A 22,617-nucleotide genomic window follows, 5' to 3' on the forward strand; every position below is an offset into this window, starting at 1 on the left:
TCCACTCATTATAATTGACTTGAATTATCATTGACTTATCATTTCAATGATATAGACATACCTGTTTGTAGATAGACTAGGAGATATACAGTTGAAGTCAGAAGTTTACATACACTTAGGTTGGAGTCATTAAAACTCGTTTTTCAACCACTCCACAAGTTTCTTGTTAACAAACTATAGTCGGTTAGGACATCTACTTTGTGCATGACACAAGTCATTTTTCCAACAATTGTTTACAGACAGATTATTTAACTTATAATTCACTGTATCACAATTCCAGTGGGTCAGAAGTTTACATACACTAAGTTGACTGTGCCTTTAAACCGCTTGGAAAATTCCAGAAAATTATGTCATGGCTTTAGAAGCTTCTGATAGGCTAATTGACATCATTTGAGTCAATTGGAGGTGAACCTGTGGATGTATTTCAAGGCCTACCTTCAAACTCAGTGCCTCTTTGCTTGACATCATGAGAAAATCTAAATAAATCAGCCAAGATTTCAGAAAACAAATTGTAGACCTCCACAAGTCTGGTTCATCATTGGGAGCAATTTCCAAATGCTGGAAGGTACCACGTTCATCTATAGAAACAATAGTACTCACGTATAAACACCATGGGACCACGCAACCGTCATACCGCTCAGGAAGGAGATGCGTTCTGTCTCCTAGAGATTAACGCACTTTGGTGCAAAAAGTGCATATCAATCCCAGAACAACAGCAAAGGGCCTTGTGAAGATGCTGGAGGAAACAGTTACAGAAGTATCTATATCCACAGTAAAACGAGTCCTATTTCGACATAACCTGAAAGGCTGCTCAGCAATGAAGAAGCCACTGTTGCAAAACCGCCATAAAAAAGCCAGACTATGGTATGCAACTCCACATGGGGACAAAGATCGTACTTTTTGGAGAAATGTCCCCTGGTCTGATGAAACAAAATTGAACTGTTTGGCCATAATGACCATCGTTATGTTTGGAGGAAAAAGGGGGAGGCTTGCAAGCCTGAAGAACACCCTCCCAACCGTGAGGCACGGGGGTGGCAGCATCATGTTGTGTGGGTGCTTTGCTGCAGGGGGGATTGGTGCACTTCACAAAAGAGTTGGCATCATGAGGAAGGAAAATGATGTGGATATATTGAAGCAACATCTCAAGACATCAGTCAGGCAGTTAAAATCTTGGTCGCAAATGGGTCTTCCAAATGGACAATTACCCCAAGCATACTTCCAAAGTTTTGGCCAAATGGCTTAAGGACAACACAGTCAAGGTATTGGAGTGGCCATCACAAAGCCTTGACCTCAATCCCATAGAAAATTTGTGGGCAGATCTGAAAAAACGTGTGCGAGCAAAGAGGCCTACAAACCTGACTCAGTTACATCAGCTCTGTCAGGATGAATGGGCCACATTCACCCAACTTATTGTGGGAAGCTTGTGGAAGGCTACCTGAAATATTTGACCCAAGTTAAACAATTTAAATGCAATGCTACCAAATACTAATTGAGTGTATGTAAACTTCTCACCCACTGGGAATGTGATGACAGAAATAAAAGCTGAAATGAATTATTCTCTCTACTATTATTCTGACATTTCACATTCTTAAAATAAAGTGGTGATCCTAACTGACATAAAACAGGAAATGTTTACTTGGATTAAATGTCAGGAATTGTGAAAAACTGAGTTTAAATGTATTTGGCTAAGGTGAATGTAAACTTCCGACTTCAACTGTATTTCAGGTACCGTGTTTACAATGAATTTAAGGTGCTCAAACATGGCAAAGTAAATAATAACACCTTTACAATACAGTTCAAGCTGCTATATACCTGCAGTACACAATAGGTCTAACTCTTGACAGTGATAGTTAACAGTGGTAACCCTAGAAACGCCCTTTCCCCCAGGGGAAGTTGGCTGCGGAGGAAGAGGAGCCTGCCAGAGGGACGTGTCCTGATGCCCTCGTGGGTGGAGCTCCCCCAGAAATGACTGGTGCTCAGGTCTGTGCTCTGCGGTACCGGAGGATCAACAGCCCAGAGTCAGACCGTCTGTCCGCCGCAGACGGGAGACCAGACATCTACGACAAACGAGGGTGAGGGCGCTCTACACTTAGTGTACAAAACATTAGGAACACCAGCTCTTTCCATGACAGACTGACCAGGTGAGTCCAGGTGAAAGATATGATCCCTTATTGATGTCACTTGTTAAATCCACTTCAATCAGTGTGGATAAAGGGGAGGAGACCCCCCTTTATCCACACAGAAAGATTTTTATTTGTGTATGTCTGCCATTCAGAGGGTGAATGGGCAAGACAAAATATTGAAGTGCTTTTGAACTGCATCATGCTGCTGGCTTGCTTTTGAAGCTAAGCAGGGTTGGTCCTGTTTGGGCCCTGGATGGGAGACCAGATGCTGCTGGAAGTGGTGTTGGAGGGCCAATAGGAGGCACTCTTTCCCAAGGCAGTGATTGGGGGCATTTCCCTGTGTAGGTTTCTGTCTTTCGGATGGGATGTTAAACGGTGTCCTGACTCTGTGGTCACTAAAGATCCCATGCACTTATCATAAGAGTAGGGGTATTAACCCTGGTGTCCTGGCTGAATTCCCAATCTGTCCCTCATATCATCACGGTCACCTAATCATCCCCAGGTTACAATTGGCTCATTCCTCTCCCCTGTAACTATTCCCCAGGTCATTGCTGTAAATTAGAATGTGTTCTCAGTCAATTTACCTGGTAAAATAAAATCAATAAATGGTAGTAGGTTCCTGGATCACTGGTTTGAGTCAAGAATTGCAATGCTACTGGTGTTTTCATGTGCAACAGTTTCCTGTGTGTATCAAGAATAGTCCACCATCCAAAGGAAATCCAGCCAACTTGACACAACTTTGGGAAGCAATGGAGTGAACATGGGCCAGCATCCCTGTGGAATTCTTTTGACACCTTGTAGAGTCCATGCCCCAATTTCGCTGTTCTCAGTGCAAAAGGGGGTTCAGCTCAATATTAGGAAGGTGTTTCTAATGTTTTGTACACTCAGTGTATAGTGCAGACAAGTTAAACACTGTTGTATACTTGATGTACACACCACACATCAATCAATCAAATATATTTTATAAAGCCCTTTTTGCATCAGCACCAGCGTAAACCCCCAAAGGTCACTCCCAAGAAGATAGGAACCTGGGAACAAACCTCGAGAGGAACCAGGCCGCGAGGGGTGGCCAGTCCTCTGCAGGTTGTATTGGGTAGAGATATATAAGAGTACCATTGGCCATTAGGACCAGATTGTTTTTTCAAGATGTTCAAACGTTCATAGATGACCAACAGGGTCAGATAGTAACCATGGCTATAGAGCAGCCATACTCAACAGGTCGACTGCAGTTCGGATCCGGACCTAGAATGGCGTCAATACGGACCACGGGTCCCGAAACAAACAAAACAAGAAAGAGATGGAGTGGGAGCCTAAGATCACGGTACACCAGATAAGACAGGCTGACCCTAGCTCCCCCGGCACATACAAGCTATTGCAATATAACTACTTGGGACTGAGACACGTGGGTCGGGAGACAGGGTCACCCCTGGACAGGGCTAACCACCGACCACTTAAGGGATTTCAACAGACCACTAACTTACTACGCTGAGACCAGTGGTGTACCACAGTTTCACAGGGCCCCACTACAAGGTCTGAGAAAGGGAGAGAAATGTGGCAGAGAGGAAAATTGCAGTTTTATATCTAATCTCCTGTAATTCAAAATATTTTCGCCGTGGCTTGTGACGTGTTTATATTCTGGGGAGTGGGGACACACACCCCCCCCCAAAAAGAAACAATTTTTTATTACATTTTCAGAGCCTGCTGGCACCCCCGGGGGGGGACACACAAACACACACATACACTGAAAACACATTAAAACACAACACACATGCACACAGTCAAAATTAACATTTACCAAGGTTTTTGACAATGATTTTGTGTCTCCCTACCAGGTCTCGTATGGACATCCTGGGATCCCCGTCCCGCCACGTGCAGTCCTCCCAGCCAGCCCAGATGCACTCCCTGGAGGGAGGAGGTGGGGACCGGCAGGGTGGCAGTGGTAGACCAGGTCAAGAGGTCTCCGTAGCCTCTGTGGCCGACCCCGAGGCCCACAGTAACGCGTTCATCCGGTCTGTACCACTCGCCGAGGAGGAAGACTTTGACAGCAAGGAGTGGGTGATCATCGACAAGGAGACTGAGCTCCAGGACTTCCTGGGTCTCCTGGGCCCAGGGGCTGAGCCCACCACCTCGGGGCCCACCACCGACGAGGAGCCTGAGGAGCTGAGGCCCCTAGACGAAATGGAGGAGTGGAGGAGGTTACGGGGAGCTGGAGGTGGAGAGGTGGTGGTGAGGCCAAAGACGCGAGCAGGAGCCATTGGGGCACAGCCAGAAGGGGAGGGGTCTAATGGGGCCAGTCCTGGGTACCCAGGTTATCACACTCTGCCTCATAGCCGTGGACACAGACCACGGCCACAGTCGGAGTACTTTGTAGCTCACGGACAGGTAAGAGCAATGGGCTGTGGGGTAGAGAAATGGTCTGTGTGTTGGTGTGTGAGTGTTTGTCTGGTTTGGGGTCCATTTGAACTGAATTGACTGTCTTTGTCTGCATCTGTGTTTGTCTTTTTGCGGGTCTATGTCTAGGTTACCCTGTTATTTCCTGTGTCCACAATGTAACTGGACACAATTTGAAAGAATGGTATACTCATTCTTAATCTTCTCAGGCTTTGGTAGTTACTTTTTGAATGTCCATATGTGTGTATGGAAACTCACTGTTCACTTGATCATTTTCAGTGCAGTGCAGAGCTTACTGTATTTCCGCTTCATCTATCCACTGACTAAAGCCTGTATTGACAAAGCTGTCACAAAGTCAATGAATAATATTTGTACTGTATTTATACTGGTAGTGTTGTATTTGGTAAGTCATCCAGTGTATGCAACAACACTGCAGATTCCTATAGCGTATAAAAAATGTACTGCCTCCATCCGGGATACACAGCTGTGCAAACAAACTTCATGAAGCACAGCAGTGTGGAGGAACTGTTATCTGCAATGACTGAATTACAGCCATAGTTTTAATAACATTAATTTGGGCAGTTACATAGATTTACGTCACCAAAAGGGGTGCAGTGAAAGTTAGAAAATCAATCTGTAAATGATCTGCAGATGGTCATACTATCAACTATCTGTTGATGAGCAATTTCTTGTTAAGGTTAGGGTAAGGTTTAGAAAAAGGGTAAGGGTTAGGGTAAGGGTTAAGTTTAGCGATAGGATAAGGGTTAAGGTCAGGTTTAGAGCTAGGGTTAGGGTAAGGGTTAAGTTTAGCGATAGGATAAGGGTTAAGGTCAGGTTTAGAGCTAGGGTTAGGGTAAGGGTTAAGTTTAGCGATAGGATAAGGGTTAAGGTCAGGTTTAGAGCTAGGGTTACGGTAAGGGTTAAATTTAGCGATAGGATAAGGGTTAAGGTCAGGTTTAGAGCTAGGGTTAGGGTAAGTGTTAGGGTTAAGTTTAGCTATAGGATAAGGGTTAAGGTCAGGTTTAGGGTTAAGGTCACGTTTAGGGTTAGGGTAAGGGTTAGGGTTAAGTTTAGCGATAGGATAAGGGTTGAGGTCAGGTTTAGAGCTAGGATAAGGGTTAGGGTTAAGTTTAGCGATAGGATAAGGGTTAAGGTCAGGTTTAGAGTTAGGGTGAGGGTTAAGTTTAGCGATAGGATAAGTGTTAAGGTCAGGTTTAGAGCTAGGGTTAGGGTGAGGGTTAAGTTTAGCGATAGGATAAGGGTTAAGGTCAGGTTTAGAGCTAGGGTTAGGGTAAGGGTTAAGTTTAGCGATAGGATAAGGGTTAAGGTCAGGTTTAGAGCTAGGGTTAGGGTGAGGGTTAAGTTTAGAGATAGGATAAGGTTTAAGGTCAGGTTTAGAGTTAGGGTGAGGGTTAAGTTTAGCGATAGGATAAGGGTTAAGGTCAGGTTTAGAGCTAGGGTTAGGGTGAGGGTTAAGTTTAGAGATAGGATAAGGGTTAAGGTCAGGTTTAGAGTTAGGGTGAGGGTTAAGTTTAGCGATAGGATAAGGGTTAAGGTCAGGTTTAGAGCTTGGGTTAGGCAGTGGTGGAAAAAGTACCCAATTGTCATACTTGAGTAAAAGTACAGATATCTTAATAGAAAGTAACTCAAGTAGAGGTGAGTCGGCCAGTAGAATACTACTTGAGTTAAAGTCTAAAAGTATTTGGTTTTAAATATACTTAAGTATCAAAAGTAAATGCAATTGCTAAAATATACTTCAGTATCAAAAGTAAAAGTATAAATAATTTAAAATTCCTTATATTAAGCAAAGCAGACAGCACCATTTTCTTGTTTTCAAAATGTAGCCATAGCCACTCAGACATCATTTACAAACAAAGCATTCGTGTTTAGTGAGTCCGCCAGGCCAGAGGCAGTAGGGATGACCAGGGATGTTTTCTTGATAAATGAAATTTGACCATTTTCATGTCCTGCTAAGCAGTACATTTTGGTTGTCAGGGAAAATGTATGGTGTTAAAAGTACATTCTTTTCTTTAGGAATGTAGTGAAGTAAAATGTAAAAGTTGTCAAAAATATAAATCGTCAAGTAAAGTACAGATACCCCCCCCCAAAATATTTTTTACTTAAGTACTTTAAACCACTGGTGTTAGAGTTAGTAGATAGTTGAAATATAACTGATAGTCTGTAGAGCGTCAACAGATAGAATATCCATATAAAGTGTTCCCTTTAGTTTTTATTTGGTTTAAACATGATTATTTTCTCATTGATACAAATCTATATTTTGCTAGAGACCTGTTCAAGATAGCAGCCATTTCAACCATGTTGTGCTGATGATGCAGGATGATGCTGTGGTGTCAGTGCATGTTCTGATAGCAAATATGTATCTGATTGACATGTGTCAATCAAAGGAGCATGTACTGTAGGAGTGTTATGGGTCATGATGGTAAACTGTTCCAGTACACAAAAATGTTCCACAACACAAGTAGTGATATGTCTCTCCTCCCTCTCCGCGCCATGTCAATCTCTGCATCTTCGAAACCCGATTTGAAATATCTTGCCAAAATAACATTGGCCTGAACCTGCATATCCATGTCCAGTGACAGTCGGCAAAAACTGAAACACTCGAACAACATACCTTTTCATCCATCCAAAATAAAACCCCACCCAAACGATTGTGCATAGGTCTCGTTTATCCCTCCCAAAAAAGAGATTGAAAAAAGAGATCCCTCCCTTTATATTTCTGCTGTCTGTGCGTGTGTGTGGTGGGCTCACTGCAACATGCACCCAGACACACGGAGACCCAGACACACGGAGACCCAGACACACGGAGACCCAGACACACGGAGACCCAGACACACAGAGACCCAGACACACGGAAACCCAGACACACGGAGACCCACTCACACGGAGACCCAGACACACGGAGACCCAGACACACGGAGACCCAGACACACGGAGACCCACTCACACGGAGACCCAGACACACGGAGACCCAGACACACGGAGACCCATTCACACGGAGACGCAGAGACCCAGACACGCGGAGACCCAGACACGCGGAGACCCAGACACGCGGAGACCCAGACACGCGGAGACCCAGACACACGTTGACCCAGACACACGGAGACCCAGACACACGGAAACCCAGACACACGTAGACCCACTCACACGTTGACCCAGACACACGTTGACCCAGACACACGGAGACCCAGACACACGGAAACCCAGACACACGTAGACCCACTCACACGGAGACCCATTCACACGGAGACGCAGAGACCCAGACACACGGAGACCCAGACACGCGGAGACCCAGACACACGGAGACCCAGACACACGGAGACCCAGACACACGGAGACCCAGACACATGGAGACCCAGACACACAGAGACCCAGACACACGGAGACCCAGACACACGGGGACCCATTCACACGGAGACGCAGAGACCCAGACACGCGGAGACCCAGACACGCGGAGACCCAGACACACGGAGACCCAGACACACGGAGACCCAGACACACGGAGACCCAGACACACGGAGACCCAGACACACGGAGACCCACTCACACGGAGACCCAGACACACGTAGACCCAGACACACGTAGACCCAGACACACGGAAACCCAGACACACGTAGACCCACTCACACGGAGACCCATTCACACGGAGACGCAGAGACCCAGACACGCGGAGACCCAGACACGCGGAGACCCAGACACACGGAGACCCAGACACACGGAGACCCAGACACACGGAGACCCAGACACACGGAGACCCAGACACACGGAGTCCCACTCACACGGAGACCCACTCACACGGAGACCCACTCACACGGAGACCCACTCACACGGAGACGCAGAGACACAGAGACACACGGAGACCCAGACACACGTAGACCCAGACACACGGAGACCCAGACAAACGGAAACCCAGACACACGTAGACCCATTCACATGGAGACCCATTCACACGGAGACGCAGAGACCCAGACATGCGGAGACCCAGACAAGCGGAGACCCAGACACACGGAGACCCAGACACACGGAGACCCAGACACACGTAGACCCAGACACACGGAGACCCAGACACACGGAAACCCAGACACACGTAGACCCACTCACACGGAGACCCACTCACACGGAGACCCACTCACACGGAGACCCACTCACACGGAGACCCAGACACGCAGAGACCCAGACACGCAGAGACACAGACACGCGGAGACCCAGACACACGGAGACCCACTCACACGGAGATCCACTCACACGGAGACCCAGACACACAGACACGCAGAGACCCAGACACACAGAGACCCAGACACGCAGAGACCCAGACACGCAGAGACCCAGACACACGTAGACCCACTCACATGGAGACCCACTCACACGGAGACCCACTCACACGGAGACCCACCCACACGGAGACCCTCTCACACGGAGACCCAGACACGCAGAGACCCAGACACACGGAGACCCAGACACACGGAGACCCACTCACACCGAGACCCACTCACACCGAGACCCACTCACACCGAGACCCACTCACACCGAGACCCACTCACACGGAGACCCAGACACGCAGAGACCCAGACACCCAGAGACCCAGAGACCCAGACACGCAGAGACCCAGACACCCAGTGACCCAGACACGCAGAGACCCAGACACCCAGACACGCGAAGACCCAGACGTGCGGAGACCCAGACGTGCGGAGACACAGACGTGCGGAGACCCAGACGTGCGGAGACACAGGCGTGCGGAGACACAGACACACATACAGAGACCAAGACACACATACAGAGACCAAGACACACATACAGAGACCCAGACACACATACAGACAGAGACTCAAACACACAGAGACCCAGACACTCATACAGACAGACACACATACAGACAAAGATGCCAGACACACATACAGACAGAGACCCAGACACACATACAGACAGAGACCCGGACACCCATACAGACAGACACACATACAGACAGAGACCCAGACACACATACAGACAGAGACCCAGACACACATACAGACAGAGACCCCAGACGCGCGGAGACCCAGACATACAGACGCGCAGAGACCCAGACACACATGCAAACAGAGACCCCAGACGCGCGGAGACACAGACATACAGACGCGCAGAGACACAGACATACAGACGTGCAGAGACCCAGACATACAAACACGCAGAGACCCAGACATACAGACGCGCAGAGACCCAGACACACATACAAACAGCGACCAAGACACACATACAAACAGAGACCCAGACACACATACAAACAGAGACCCAGACACACATACAAACAGAGACCCAGACACACATACAAACAGAGACCCAGACACACATACAAACAGAGACCCAGACACACATACAAACAGAGACCCAGACACACATACAAACAGAGACCCAGACACGCATACAAACAGAGACCCAGACACGCATACAAACAGAGACCCAGACACGCATACAAACAGAGACCCAGACACGAATACAAACAGAGACCCAGACACGAATACAAACAGAGACCCAGACACGCATACAAACAGACACCCAGACACACATACAAACAGAGACCCAGACACGCATACACACAGAGGCCCAGACACGCATACAAACAGAGACCCAGACGCACAGAGACCCCAGACGCACATACAGAGACCCATACGCACATACAAACAGAGACCCAGATACACATACAAACAGAGACCCAGACACACATACAAACAGAGACCCAGACACACAGAGACCCAGACACTCGTACAAACAGAGACCCAGACACACAGAGACCCAGACACACAGAGACCCAGACACACAGAGATCCAGACACTCATACAAACAGAGACCCAGACACACATACAAACAGAGACCCAGACACACATACAAACAGAGACCCAGACACACATACAAACAGAGACCCAGACGCACATACAAACAGAGACCCAGACACACAGAGACCCAGATACACATTACAAACAGAGACCCAGACACTCATACAAACAGAGACCCAGACACGCATAAACACAGACACACAGAGACCCAGACACTCATACAAACAGAGACCCAGACACACAGAGACCCAGACGCACATACAAACAGAGCCCCAGACGCACATACAAACAGAGACCCAGACACTCATACAAACAGAGACCCAGACACGCATACACACAGAGACCCAGACACACAGAGAACCAGACACTCATACAAACAGAGACCCAGACACACAGAGACCCAGACACACAATGACCCAGACGCACATACAAACAGAGACCCAGACACTCATACAAACAGAGACCCAGACACGCATACACACAGAGACCCAGACACACAGGGACCCAGACATGCATGCAAACAGAGACCCAGACGCACAGAGACCCAGACGCACAGAGACCCAGACGCACAGAGACCCAGACGCGCATACAAACAAAAACCCAGACACACAGAGACCCAGACGTGCATACAAACAGATACCCAGACACACAGAGACCCAGACGCGCATACAAACAGAGACCCAGACACACAGAGACCCAGACGCGCATACAAACAGAGACCCAGACGCGCATACAAACAGAGACCCAGACGCGCATACAAACAGAGACCCAGACGCGCATACAAACAGAGGCCCAGACGCGCATACAAACAGAGACCCAGACGCACATACAAACAGAGACCCAGACGCACAGAGAAACAGAGACCCAGGCGCGCAGAGACCCAGGCGCGCAGAGACCCGGGCGTGCAGAGACCCGGGCGTGCAGAGACCCGGGCGCGCAGAGACCCGGGCGCGCAGAGACCCGGGCGCGCAGAGACCCGGGCGCGCAGAGACCCAGACGCACAGAGACCCAGACGCACAGAGACCCAGATGCACAGTGACCCAGACAGACACACAGACATTCCCATGACAGCAGAGATAGAGAAGAGACGGAGTCTTCTTGGCCACACCCCCACCTGATGCCTTTCTCCTCCACTCTTATTGGTCTTTTTCAGTTGGAGGAGGATAGGCCCCACCCCCACCACCCGCACCACTCTTTCCCGAGGCCCAACCAATTGAGAAGATTGGCGTCGTACGTGTTCTCGTCCTCTACCCTGGAGACGGAGCAGTATCCCCATGGTAACTTGGAAGCTGGGGCGTTGATCCAGAGAAGCCGCTCTGCCGAGAGCAGCCCCGCCCGTCTCCCCTCGCGGCGCCACATGCCCCTGGTACCCGGCAGCCCCGGGGGGTCGCGACCACGACACTCCGTCCTCAACCTGTCCCGACTCCAGATACAACAGATGCTGGCTAAACTAATGAACAAGACGTGATCGGATAAAAAAGCCCAGTAGGGGTTGCATCTGACATTCTGTGTAACCACATGCAGAGCCTTTTCACGAACCACAACAACAATATCCATCCTCCTCCTCACAGAAAACAACACCGTCCTGGCTACATCTAGGAGGATTAGAAGGTTTAAAAAAAGGGAATATTACAAAATGTTTTTTTTATTGTGCAGTAAACTGAGGCCCCCCGACCCAGCCTGTACCCTGTGCTCCGGGTGTACCTGTGGGTTTGTGGGACCGTGGGCCAGGAATAGTAGGATTGCATTTTGTCCTTCTTGAGGAAGTGCAGGCAAGGTCCCTGGATATCCGAGCCGAACCAGGCCACCCCACGAGGCATACGGCTCCGTGGAGAGACAGAGAAGGAGAACCAGGAGGGGGAGAGAGAACCACATGGTCCAAAACCTTGTACACCACAGACACTGTACACACCACTTTATTGTACACTGACACTCGTTTTTTGAAAGATGCTGTTTTTATTCAAGCACTGAGTACTGTATCTTTCTGCGAGGTAGACTTTTAGGCAAAGAGTCTGGGCTTTGTGTCATTTCTGCTCAGCCCGGGCATTCATCTGAACATGCTTAGAAGTGCTTTAGGACTGTGTGTGGAGATCTTCACCACCACCACTATTGCCATTTTCATTCACATGTTGTTCCTGTTTGATCTCGTTTAAAGCCAAAATCTGTTTGTTTTTGTTATTTCAAATAAAGCATAGCAAAATGTTGAATGGTAATTGGAGATGCTGCTTTATCATAGTCAATGTGCCAGGATGTTGAGATGAACAGAGAGACATGATTACTGTCATGGATCAGTATAGGCAATAGATTGATAGGCAATAGATTGATAGGCAATAGATTGATAGGCAATAGATTGATAGGCAATAGATTGAAAGGCAATAGATTGATAGGCAATAGATTGATAGGCAGTAGATTGATAGGCAATAGATTGATAGGCAGTAGATTGATAGGCAGTAGATTGATGGGCAGTAGATTGATGGGCAGTAGATTGATGGGCAGTAGATTGATAGGCAATAGATTGACAGGCAATAGATTGATAGGCAATAGATTGATAGGCAGTAGATTGATGGGCAGTAGATTGATGGGCAGTAGATTGATGGGCAGTAGATTGATGGGCAGTAGATTGATGGGCAGTAGATTGATAGGCAATAGATTGACAGGCAATAGATTGATAGGCAATAGATTGATAGGCAGTAGATTGATGGGCAGTAGATTGATGGGCAGTAGATTGATGGGCAGTAGATTGATGGGCAGTAGATTGATAGGCAGTAGATTGATGGGCAGTAGATTGATGGGCAGTAGATTGATGGGCAGTAGATTGATAGGCAATAGATTGTCAGGCAATAGATTGACAGGCAATAGATTGACAGGCAATAGATTGACAGGCAATAGATTGACAGGCAATAGATTAATAAGCAGTAGATTGATAGGCAATAGTTTCCCTCATTGCAGTGGAATGCTGCTTTCTTACTGCATATAAATGTTTATAAGATGTATATAACACGTTTATAACATGTCTATCATATTGTATTCAGTTTCAGTTGTGACAGTATTACCAGTGTTACCAGCAATAATCATTTATTTTCCATAATTGTATCTAGTTTACTGTTGTGAATCATTTAATTTATCTTGCCTTTGAGTCTGGACAGAGGACACGGCTCTTGTTAAGAACACACCTTCATTTTGATGCACCAGTCTTAACTATAGATTTGTGAAATATCCATATTGTCAAAATGTGTTGCTAACTACTGTAATTGTTTTTAAAAGGATGGGAAGGCTGATATTCAATTGAACCTGGCCTAGTAATGTTTACGCAGTGCCTTTGTTTACAAACTTACCTCTCTACCTATTACTAGTGCTTTTTATTTTTTTACAAAGGAGAAGAGAATTTCCAAACTCCTTTTCATAATAATGACTTAATGATAGGATAGGAGCAGCAGGGCTCATGTGGGGTTTGAACCGGGATCCCTGCCGCAAGGGGGAGTAGGCCTATATGGTGCCGGAGCTGCTCGCTTTGGGCCAGTAGTTGGACTTGTGTCTCTATGGTTAAATCCAGGATTTAACCATAGAGACACTATTTAATTATTAGTAGGCATTGATTTATGTCAATGTGAAATTCAAATCTTCCTACCATCACATCTAAGCCAATATGATACCAATGTTGATAAAGTCAACATGATTGGATGTTTTCCATCACACCACTCCTGTTATGATCCATTCTGATTCCTAATTCTATGGATTTGACCCAACACCACTCTATCAATTCATTTCATTTGACCATGGGAAAAGAAGAGCTAAACTGCTTTAACACCACAATGCAGGTTTAATTGAATTGAGGCCATGTCTAGATTGTATAATGGGGGGGGGGGGGGGATATAATACAGTTGCCCAGTTGGTCTTCCATCCATTTCACTGTTTTCAGTGATCCAATAATGACATTCACTGAATGTATTTATCACCCTCTGATGAAGCTTAGTTCTGAGGCTCTATGTCGAGCATCTTAGGGTAGGAGTGCTGATCTAAGATCAGGTATCCCCTGTCCATGTAATCTAATTCATTATGATCTAAAAGGAAAAATGTATGCTAGATTAGCACTCGATTAGCACTCCTTCTCTTGAGATGCTTTGTGAATATGGGCCCTATCAGTTCAGTTCGTACAATAAATCATATCGGACGCCGCTTCGCTTGAACTAGTAAAGTCTGATGTGATAGGTCCATGTTTACACTGGTCTACAGTTTATCTGCTGCACTTTGGTTTATTTCCAAGAACAAGAAAAGTACATCCACGGATCAGTGAATACCTAAGTAGGGTTGGTAGGCATCTGTTAAAAACATTTGTTAAAAACATTTAGTTTGTCTGGTAATGTTGAAGTGGGTTTTGGGAGTTTTCCTACAGAAGCATTCTCATGTAAAATGGCATGCAATCATATACTGTAATGATGCTGCTTAGTAGTCTGTGTAATGTTGCTCCAGTCCTGTGTGTACTGTCCTGATTGCATGTAGATCTTGGTGACTTATTTGTGCTTGTGGAAAGACAGACGGCAAGGGAAAAACATTGTCTGGTTTCTGAGTCACTTATTTATTGCCCAGTGTCCCAATCTTGGCCAGGTCGCAGTTGCAAATGAGAACTTGTTCTCAACCCTGCCTACCTGGTTAAATAAAGGAGAAATAAACATGTGTCTGTGAGTGATACAGATGTAGGATCTTAATTTGATCCAGTTTGCTACAGAAGGAAAATAATCCTTCAGCAACAGGAAATGTGAATTATTATCTGGATTATAATGATTTGACATTTTTGTATGGTTCATACCATACAAATCAAGTCTGAAATTTCAAAGTGGAATCGACAAACACAACTCAAATGCACTACAAGTTTGCATTTCCCGCCGTGCTGGAAAATTCTCAGCATCAAAAGAGTGCTCAAATGAAGATCCTACATCTGTTCAGTGAAAGAAGAGACTCTTGTATAAAAGTCCTTCTCGACTCAAATTCTTCAAAGGCTGTCTAATGACTCGCAGTACTGGAAAAACGGAACTATTCTCCTGTTCATTGCAAATAATATATGTGGGAGGTGGGTTGGAATGGGAATATGTAAGATAATACAGTGGCAATCATAGTTTTTTAACACTTTGGAGCGAATGTAAAAGATGTCAACCATTATTTGAACAACATCGTGATCCGTGAGTGTCTCTCAGTAGAGGACAGTACAGTCACTATTCTCTTTTTGTGAATATATTAGGAGCATTTGTTTTTGTATCACAATAACCCTGTAGAGTTATGTATAACATTATGTATTTAAAAGCATGTATATCAAGCCATTTTTTAAAGAAACCCACAACAAATGGATATTAGTATATTGCTGGATCGACAACGTTTCAACACTTTGATGTCATCTCGACGTGTGATCTTGTATATTTGCTTCACAGCTGTACATATATTTGGCAATGCACTGTTTGTAACCATGGCTACACATGAAATCACACCTGGGTTGAGCAATTTAAAAGAAAACAGAGAACATAACATGTACATATATACAGTATTATATATATTCTATGTTCTGTGCCTTTTTTCATCCATGTATGTCAACTATACTAGACATTTCTCAGACGCTTGTATACAACCAAAATATGATTAAAGGATTTGGGAAGTACTTCATTTAGCCTTTGCTGCCTTTTGTGTTTATTCAGTAATGGCTAATGGAAAATGGTTTGATGCTATGGTAGTCATTTTTAAACGTATCCTAAGTTTTCTAAGATATTCATGTTTTTAAGGTCATACACTGGTTCTGCTCTGCAACAGTTTGCAGGTGTCTGTGTGTATTGATGTGTACTGAAGTCTTTGTGAGGGTGTTCTTCGTATGTTTGTCCTTTTCATTTCATTAACTCATTGTTAGATAAAACATCTGATATTTCATTATTATGTCCTACACTCTTAGAAAAAAGGGTTCCAAAAGGGTTCTTCAGCTGTCCCCATAGGAGAGCTCTTTTTGGTTCCAGGTAGAACCCTTTTTGGATCCATGTAGAACCCACTGTGAAAAGGGCTCTACCTGGAAGCAAAAAGGGTTCTCCAAGGGATTATCCCATGGGGACAGCTGAATAACACAATAACACCTTTTTTTCTAAGAGTATGGGGTTCAGGGAAAGTATTTCCTTTTCTTTGATACTTGTGTACTACAGCCTCTCTTTGTGATGTGCTGCAGGCCCTGGAGCAGATCAGCCCATACCAGGGTGGCAGTGGGGAGGACCTCAACTTCCAGAGTGTAGAGAGAGAGAGGCCTAAACTACCCACGCTGGCCCAGCATCGCTTTCGACGGGTGGACTTCCTCTCTGCCATGCTCACCGGCGCCGCCACCCTTCCACCACTCCAAACCTCCTTTGAGGTTGATTCCAGAACATGTGTTGAGCAGGATGAGGATGGGAATGTGGATGCTGCTGAGGTCGGGGCTGGGGCTGGGGCAGTGTCCAGCGGTGATGGGAGCCCCAAGAGCAGCGAGCACAGCCAAGAGGGTGATGATGGAGCTCCCTCTACTCTCCTTGCAGATGAGCCTCCTCGGGAATACCCTCGCCGGGCCTCTTCAGGAGTGGGGTTTGGTGGTGATCCGGACCTGGAGCTGGAGGAAGGCTCCAAGACCCTGGTGCTCTTCTCCCCTGGAGACGTGAGGAGGTCCCTTGCCGTGGTGGGTGATCTGCCCCCGGACGATGCCGGGAGTCACCAGGGGACGCTGGCAGCCATCACACCCCAGTGCGAGAGAGCTCTGGGACCTCTGGGAAGCCTGCTTGACGTGTCTGAGCCAAGTACTTTGTTCACGCAGTTGAAGTCCGAGCCCAAACCGCCTTCGACGGCCATCTCCGCCATCCTGGTCAATGTGGCGCCCTATGTTGTTACTCCCACCAGCACCTCCCCTCCTTTCACCAAAGTAGAGCGGACATTCGTACACATTGCCGAGACTACCCACCATAATGTGATGAGCTCCTCAGGGACTCTGCAGCTCAGGCTGCTGCTCCCTGGGCTGGTTGAGGAGCCCACAGACGAACAGGAGAACCACTCGGAGGAAGAGAAAGAGCAGGATGTCTTGGATGGAGAGAAAGAGAGGAGCAGGGAGAGCAGATCCGATGTGGACCGTTCAGACTTTGAGAAGGAGAGGGAAAGTGGATCTGAGGGCAAGGTTCCAAACAGAGACAGTGAAGAGGGGAGGGAGAGTGGATCTGAGGGCGAGGTTCCAAACAGAGACAGTGAAGAGGGGAGGGAGAGTGGATCTGAGGGCAAGCTTCCAAACAGAGACAGTGAAGAGGGGAGGGAGAGTGGATCTGAGGGCAAGGTTCCAAACGGAGACAGTGAAGAGTGGAGGGAGAGGGGATCTGAGGGCAAGGTTCCAAACAGAGACAGTGAAGAGGGGAGGGAGAGTGGATCTGAGGGCAAGGTTCCAAACAGAGACAGTGAAGAGGGGAGGGAGAGTGGATCTGAAGGGGAGTTCCAGAAGACATACGACGTACAGAGGAGGGAGAGTGGATCAGAAAGCAATGTCTTTGAGAAAGAAGAGGAAGGGGACGAAGTGAGCAGGTTTGAGGAGGAGGAAGAGGAGAAGAAAGAGAGTAGGTCCAAGGAGGAAGATTCCGAGAGAGAAATCCCAGGTTCCCCAGAGAGAGACAACAGGGCTAAGGAGGAGGAAAAGGATGTTGCAAAGAAGGAGGTTGAGGAGTTAATCTCCCCAGAAAAAGAGATGGAAGAAGAGCCAGAACTTGGGGACGAAGCCCAGCCAGCGATCCAGTCAAACCTCTCCTCTCCCATTCTTGGTGCCCCAGAAGAACCTGAAGCCCAGGATATCCTGGCAATTTCAATAGAAACCAAGTTAGACTCTGAAACAGAGGACACCCCTATTGTCATTTCGCCTGAGATGGAGCCTGCCCAAGACGTGATGTTAGCAGAGAAGGAGAGCCAGATCCATCTCGAACAAAACAATGAGGCTTCTCCACAGGAGGAACCCAAGGACCCTGGTGACCCAGAAAAATTGGCAGAGGCCAGCAAACAGACCAGGCCTCAGAAAATGAGCCGAATCCCGGTTCTCTCTCGGTCTGAGGAGGACACCAGCTCGGACCAGGACCAGTCGGCGGCGTCCCAGTCATTCAAGTCTCGTCAGAGGGCCAAGCGACCTCACCTAGCACGGCTGGTCATGGAAAGGAGGCAAGGTCGCATGATAAGACTGGCTTCTGTTTCCTCTGCGTCCTCTGCGGATGATGGCTGTAAAGTTCCAGCAGAGATCCAGTCAGAGGAAGACACCCATGATGAGGACAACTATCTGCCCAGGAAGGAGAGGGGAATTTGGGGGGAGAGGAGTGAGGGGCGTCAAAGGAGCAGAATACCCCGTCCTGTCATGCCTGTTAAGCTACAGGGATCCTCTGTTACACCGTTTCATGCTGTCTCCCAAACTGGCCCCAGTGCTAATCTCCACAAACCCCAACTTTCAACTATATATGCTAGGTAGGTTCAATTAAAAGCGTATTTGACAGGAAACACATGCTCTTATCAATTCCCGATCTCTAGGGGGCTCACGCCAAGGCTGCCTTTTATCCACTCTGTTGTTCACCCAGCCCTTTGAATAATATTCTGAATGGATAATAATATTATGTGAAAACCTCCAGATTATGATCTTTAAGCATGATTCTAGAACATAATTCAGAATTCAAAGCATCATTCTACATATATGACTATCTCTGTATTGTATCTCTGTGTTTCAGGCATCAATCTCATAAAACTAGGACCCCAAGAATAAATGTTCCACTGCACCAGAGGTCCCAGACTCTGCAGTCCCAACCCGGACCCGGGGCCAACTCCTCCTTCTTATTCTCCACCCCCCAGACCCCCCTGCGTGGGGTCATCTCCCGAATCCCTCTCTCTGCATGCCCCTCCCCCCGTAGCCTCAGCACCTCCCCCTGTTGCTACTCCACTTCCCGGACTGACAGCCCCTCCCCTCAGCGCCCACGCCGGGGGGCTGCAGTTACAGAAGTCCGGAGGCAGCTCATATCCGTGCGGGCGCAGACTGCACTTCCGCTAAAACCCAGACCGCCTCAAACCGATGATTCCTCAGCCCCTGGGACGCCCAGGAGGCGAGGCAAACTTTACCCGTTGTCATCTACATCCACACCCACCAAGGGGAAGTCAGATGCTTCTGAGAGCAAGACAACCACCAGATAATGTAGCCTAGCTTAGTGTATCAGGGCTATCTATCCACCAGACCACCCACACTGCACTTCACACACCCCTTTATCTACTGTATGTCAGAGTAACTCCACGACCTCAAACGTGTTTGTGCAAAAACACTATGTTTCAACTCTCAGCTTAAGATAACAAAGAGGGGTCTGCTTCTAATCACAGTTAAGGCCAAGAACAAAACCAGTAATAGAGAGTTCCAGGCTGCGGTGAGACCCCCAATGCCACAGACTAGGGAAGTGGGTGTGACCCCCAATGCCACAGACTAGGGAAGTGGGTGTGACCCCCCAATGCCACAGACTAGGGAAGTGGGTGTGACCCCCCAATGCCACAGACTAGGGAAGTAGGTGAGACTCCCAATGCCACAGACTAGGGAAGTGGGTCCCCCCCCCCCAATGCCACAGACTAGGGAAGTGGGCGAGACCCCCAATGCCACAGACTAGGGAAGTGGGTGAGACCCCCAATGCCACAGACTAGGGAAGTGGGTGAGACCCCCAATGCCACAGACTAGGGAAGTGGGTGTGACCCCCCAGTGCCACAGACTAGGGAAGTGGGTGTGACCCCCCAATGCCACAGACTAGGGAAGTAGGTGAGACCCCCAATGCCACAGACTATGGAAGTGGGTCCCCCCCCCACTCGCCCACTAGGGAAGTGGGCGAGACCCCCAATGCCACAGACTAGGGAAGTGGGTGTGACCCTCAATGCCACAGACTAGGGAAGTGGGTATGACCCCCAATGCCACAGACTAGGGAAGTGGGTGTGACCCCCCAATGCCACGGACTAGGGAAGTGGGTGTGACCCCCCAATGCCACAGAATATGGAAGTGGGTGTGACCCCCAATGCCACAGACTAGGGAAGTTGGTGTGACCCCCAATGCCACAGACTACGGAAGTTGGTGTGACCCCCAATGCCACAGACTAGGGAAGTGGGTGTGACCCTCAATGCCACAGACTAGGGAAGTGGGTATGACCCCCAATGCCACAGACTAGGGAAGTGGGTGTGACCCCCAATGCCACAGACTAAGGAAGTGGGTGTGACCCCCAATGCCACAGACTATGGAAGTGGGTGTGACCCCCAATGCCACAGACTATGGAAGTGGGTGTTCGTTACCTCCTGCAGCTGAGGCCTCCCTGCACCTGTCTGGGAACTTGTTCCTTAGCAGGGTTCGAATTACACATTGACTCTTGGGGCTCTGCACAATGATGGTGCCCAATGTCCATATCGATTGTGGGGTGCCTGATTTGTTATGGGGTTCCCCTAGCCTCCCCTAGCCCCCCTGTGATTCTGACTCAGTACAGCAGCCCTCGTATGCCTTAATAAGACCTGTTCTAAGACCAGTTCTTGTCTACTCCTCCCATCACTAACGCTTCCAGGGAAGAAAAAAACTGCAACAGCAGAGCAGCAGCCTCCTCTGTTCTCACATACTAGTTTGCTTAAAGAAGTGCTTTAAATTAAAATGATTACGTGTGATATGAGAATAATATATAGCTAAATTATAGGATGAACGTTATTTAGGTCAGACCACGGATAGTAGTTTAGGTAACACTTGACGTTCTTTCTTATGAAGAGTTCTGAACTGTTATATTGCGTTATAAGCGTTCATAGCACCTTATAGAAGTCATGGAGCATTATGAAACTACAAAAAGGCAATAAGGTACCAGAGACTGTTATATATTATGAATATCTCTCTCATGCCTTATTACTTGATTGTCAAGTTTCACAATGCTCAATGACAGCATCTATGAGATTCTATTAAGGTATTTAAAGCATTATAACACTTTACAAGGTGCTTTGAGTAGAGTTACCGTCATGTAGATAATAATCAGGGACTGGTAAATCTGCATTTTGGAATGAAAACCTGTGCCCGACCTACTGTATGATAACCGCCATAGAGTAGTATATAGTCTCATAAAGCCCTATGAAGGTGTTCATTAGACAATATCACACTTCACCAGGAGCTGCTTCAAGTGCTGCTAAATGTTTCATGCAGTAGGCCAATGTCTCTGTTTGAACTAAGAGTGACGCTTTAAATTAAGGTACCTTTATTGTAAAGTGTTACCGAAATAAGTGTCATTATTCCTCTGTCTTTTTCATTGAGATAGAAAAGGATTTTGAGGGAATCGAAAGGAATGCATAAAGTCGATGTTCTTGTGGCTTTGTAATGGTCAGCATGTGTTCTTGTCTACCTTGGGAAACGGTTCACCCAGATATGATCATGAGTGGCTTTTATTTTGGAGGAGTTAATTAGATGTACCTACAGAGTCCCAAATGGCTCTTTATTTCCAATTTAGTGCACTACTTTTGACCAGAGCCCATAGGAAGTAGGTTGCGATTTGAGGCTCATATTAAATCAGAAACACATTTAAAGATAGATACTGTGAAATGTGTCCAAATGAACATGATTTCTGTTATTGTTGTATTAGGGACTGTACTTTATTTATAATGAGGGATACCTGGAGGAAATCAGACCTCTCTGAAAAGAAAATGGATGGCCTGAAAAAACACTAGTGACCTTCCCCTATACCCAAAATAATAATTCAAACAAAGTGGATAGCAGACAACATGCCTAATGTTTACCCTCACTCGTAGGACAGATAGCCTTAGATATGCAGTTTTAGAAACTGTAATCATTACATGAAACCGTTTCGTAAGCATTACATGGCTAAGTAGCAAGGGCGGTGGGCCAGATGATTGTGGATTTGCAGACCACTGTGGACAAGGTAGTGGTGAAAAGCTCTGCTTTATAATAAAAGCACTGCATGAATCTATCATCTTATTTGCAGTTCTGAGAAAAAAAATAGCCTTTTATCAACTCAGAAGCAGAATTTCGTCTAATACCTAAACAGTGCATGACAACGAATGAGCGCATGCTGCAGCACAGGGGACGTTTTGATTACTATACGCTGTTGTTAAAAAAGAGGATCGTCTTCAGTTTGGAACAGTGCTAAAGTTGTCTATCAACTGTAAACATGTAGAACAACCGAACCAGGTATGACTGAGTATCTGATCATCAACGAATTAGAGAAAAATGCATTTGTTTTTTAACACAGCAGCCGCAGATCATCAGGTAG

The 22,617-nt window shown here is 47.0% G+C and overlaps 1 protein-coding gene across 1 annotated transcript in view; it reads left to right on the forward strand.

The window, feature by feature from the left end:
- The window catches only part of LOC135511147 (tau-tubulin kinase 1-like), a 35,367-nt gene extending 15,201 nt beyond the window's left edge, over positions 1 to 20,166 (forward strand). Inside the window, exons 12-16 of the mRNA XM_064932722.1 lie at positions 1,888 to 2,072; positions 3,956 to 4,505; positions 16,539 to 17,504; positions 17,703 to 18,817; positions 19,075 to 20,166. Coding sequence (XP_064788794.1) covers positions 1,888 to 2,072; positions 3,956 to 4,505; positions 16,539 to 17,504; positions 17,703 to 18,817; positions 19,075 to 19,531 — 3,273 coding nt within the window. The 3' untranslated portion in view covers positions 19,532 to 20,166. The remainder of the gene's footprint in view (positions 1 to 1,887; positions 2,073 to 3,955; positions 4,506 to 16,538; positions 17,505 to 17,702; positions 18,818 to 19,074) is intronic.
- Positions 20,167 to 22,617: the final 2,451 nt, after the last annotated feature.

The sequence above is a fragment of the Oncorhynchus masou genome, chromosome 23 (assembly GCF_036934945.1).
Source record: "Oncorhynchus masou masou isolate Uvic2021 chromosome 23, UVic_Omas_1.1, whole genome shotgun sequence".
NCBI classification, from domain to species: Eukaryota; Metazoa; Chordata; class Actinopteri; order Salmoniformes; family Salmonidae; genus Oncorhynchus; species Oncorhynchus masou.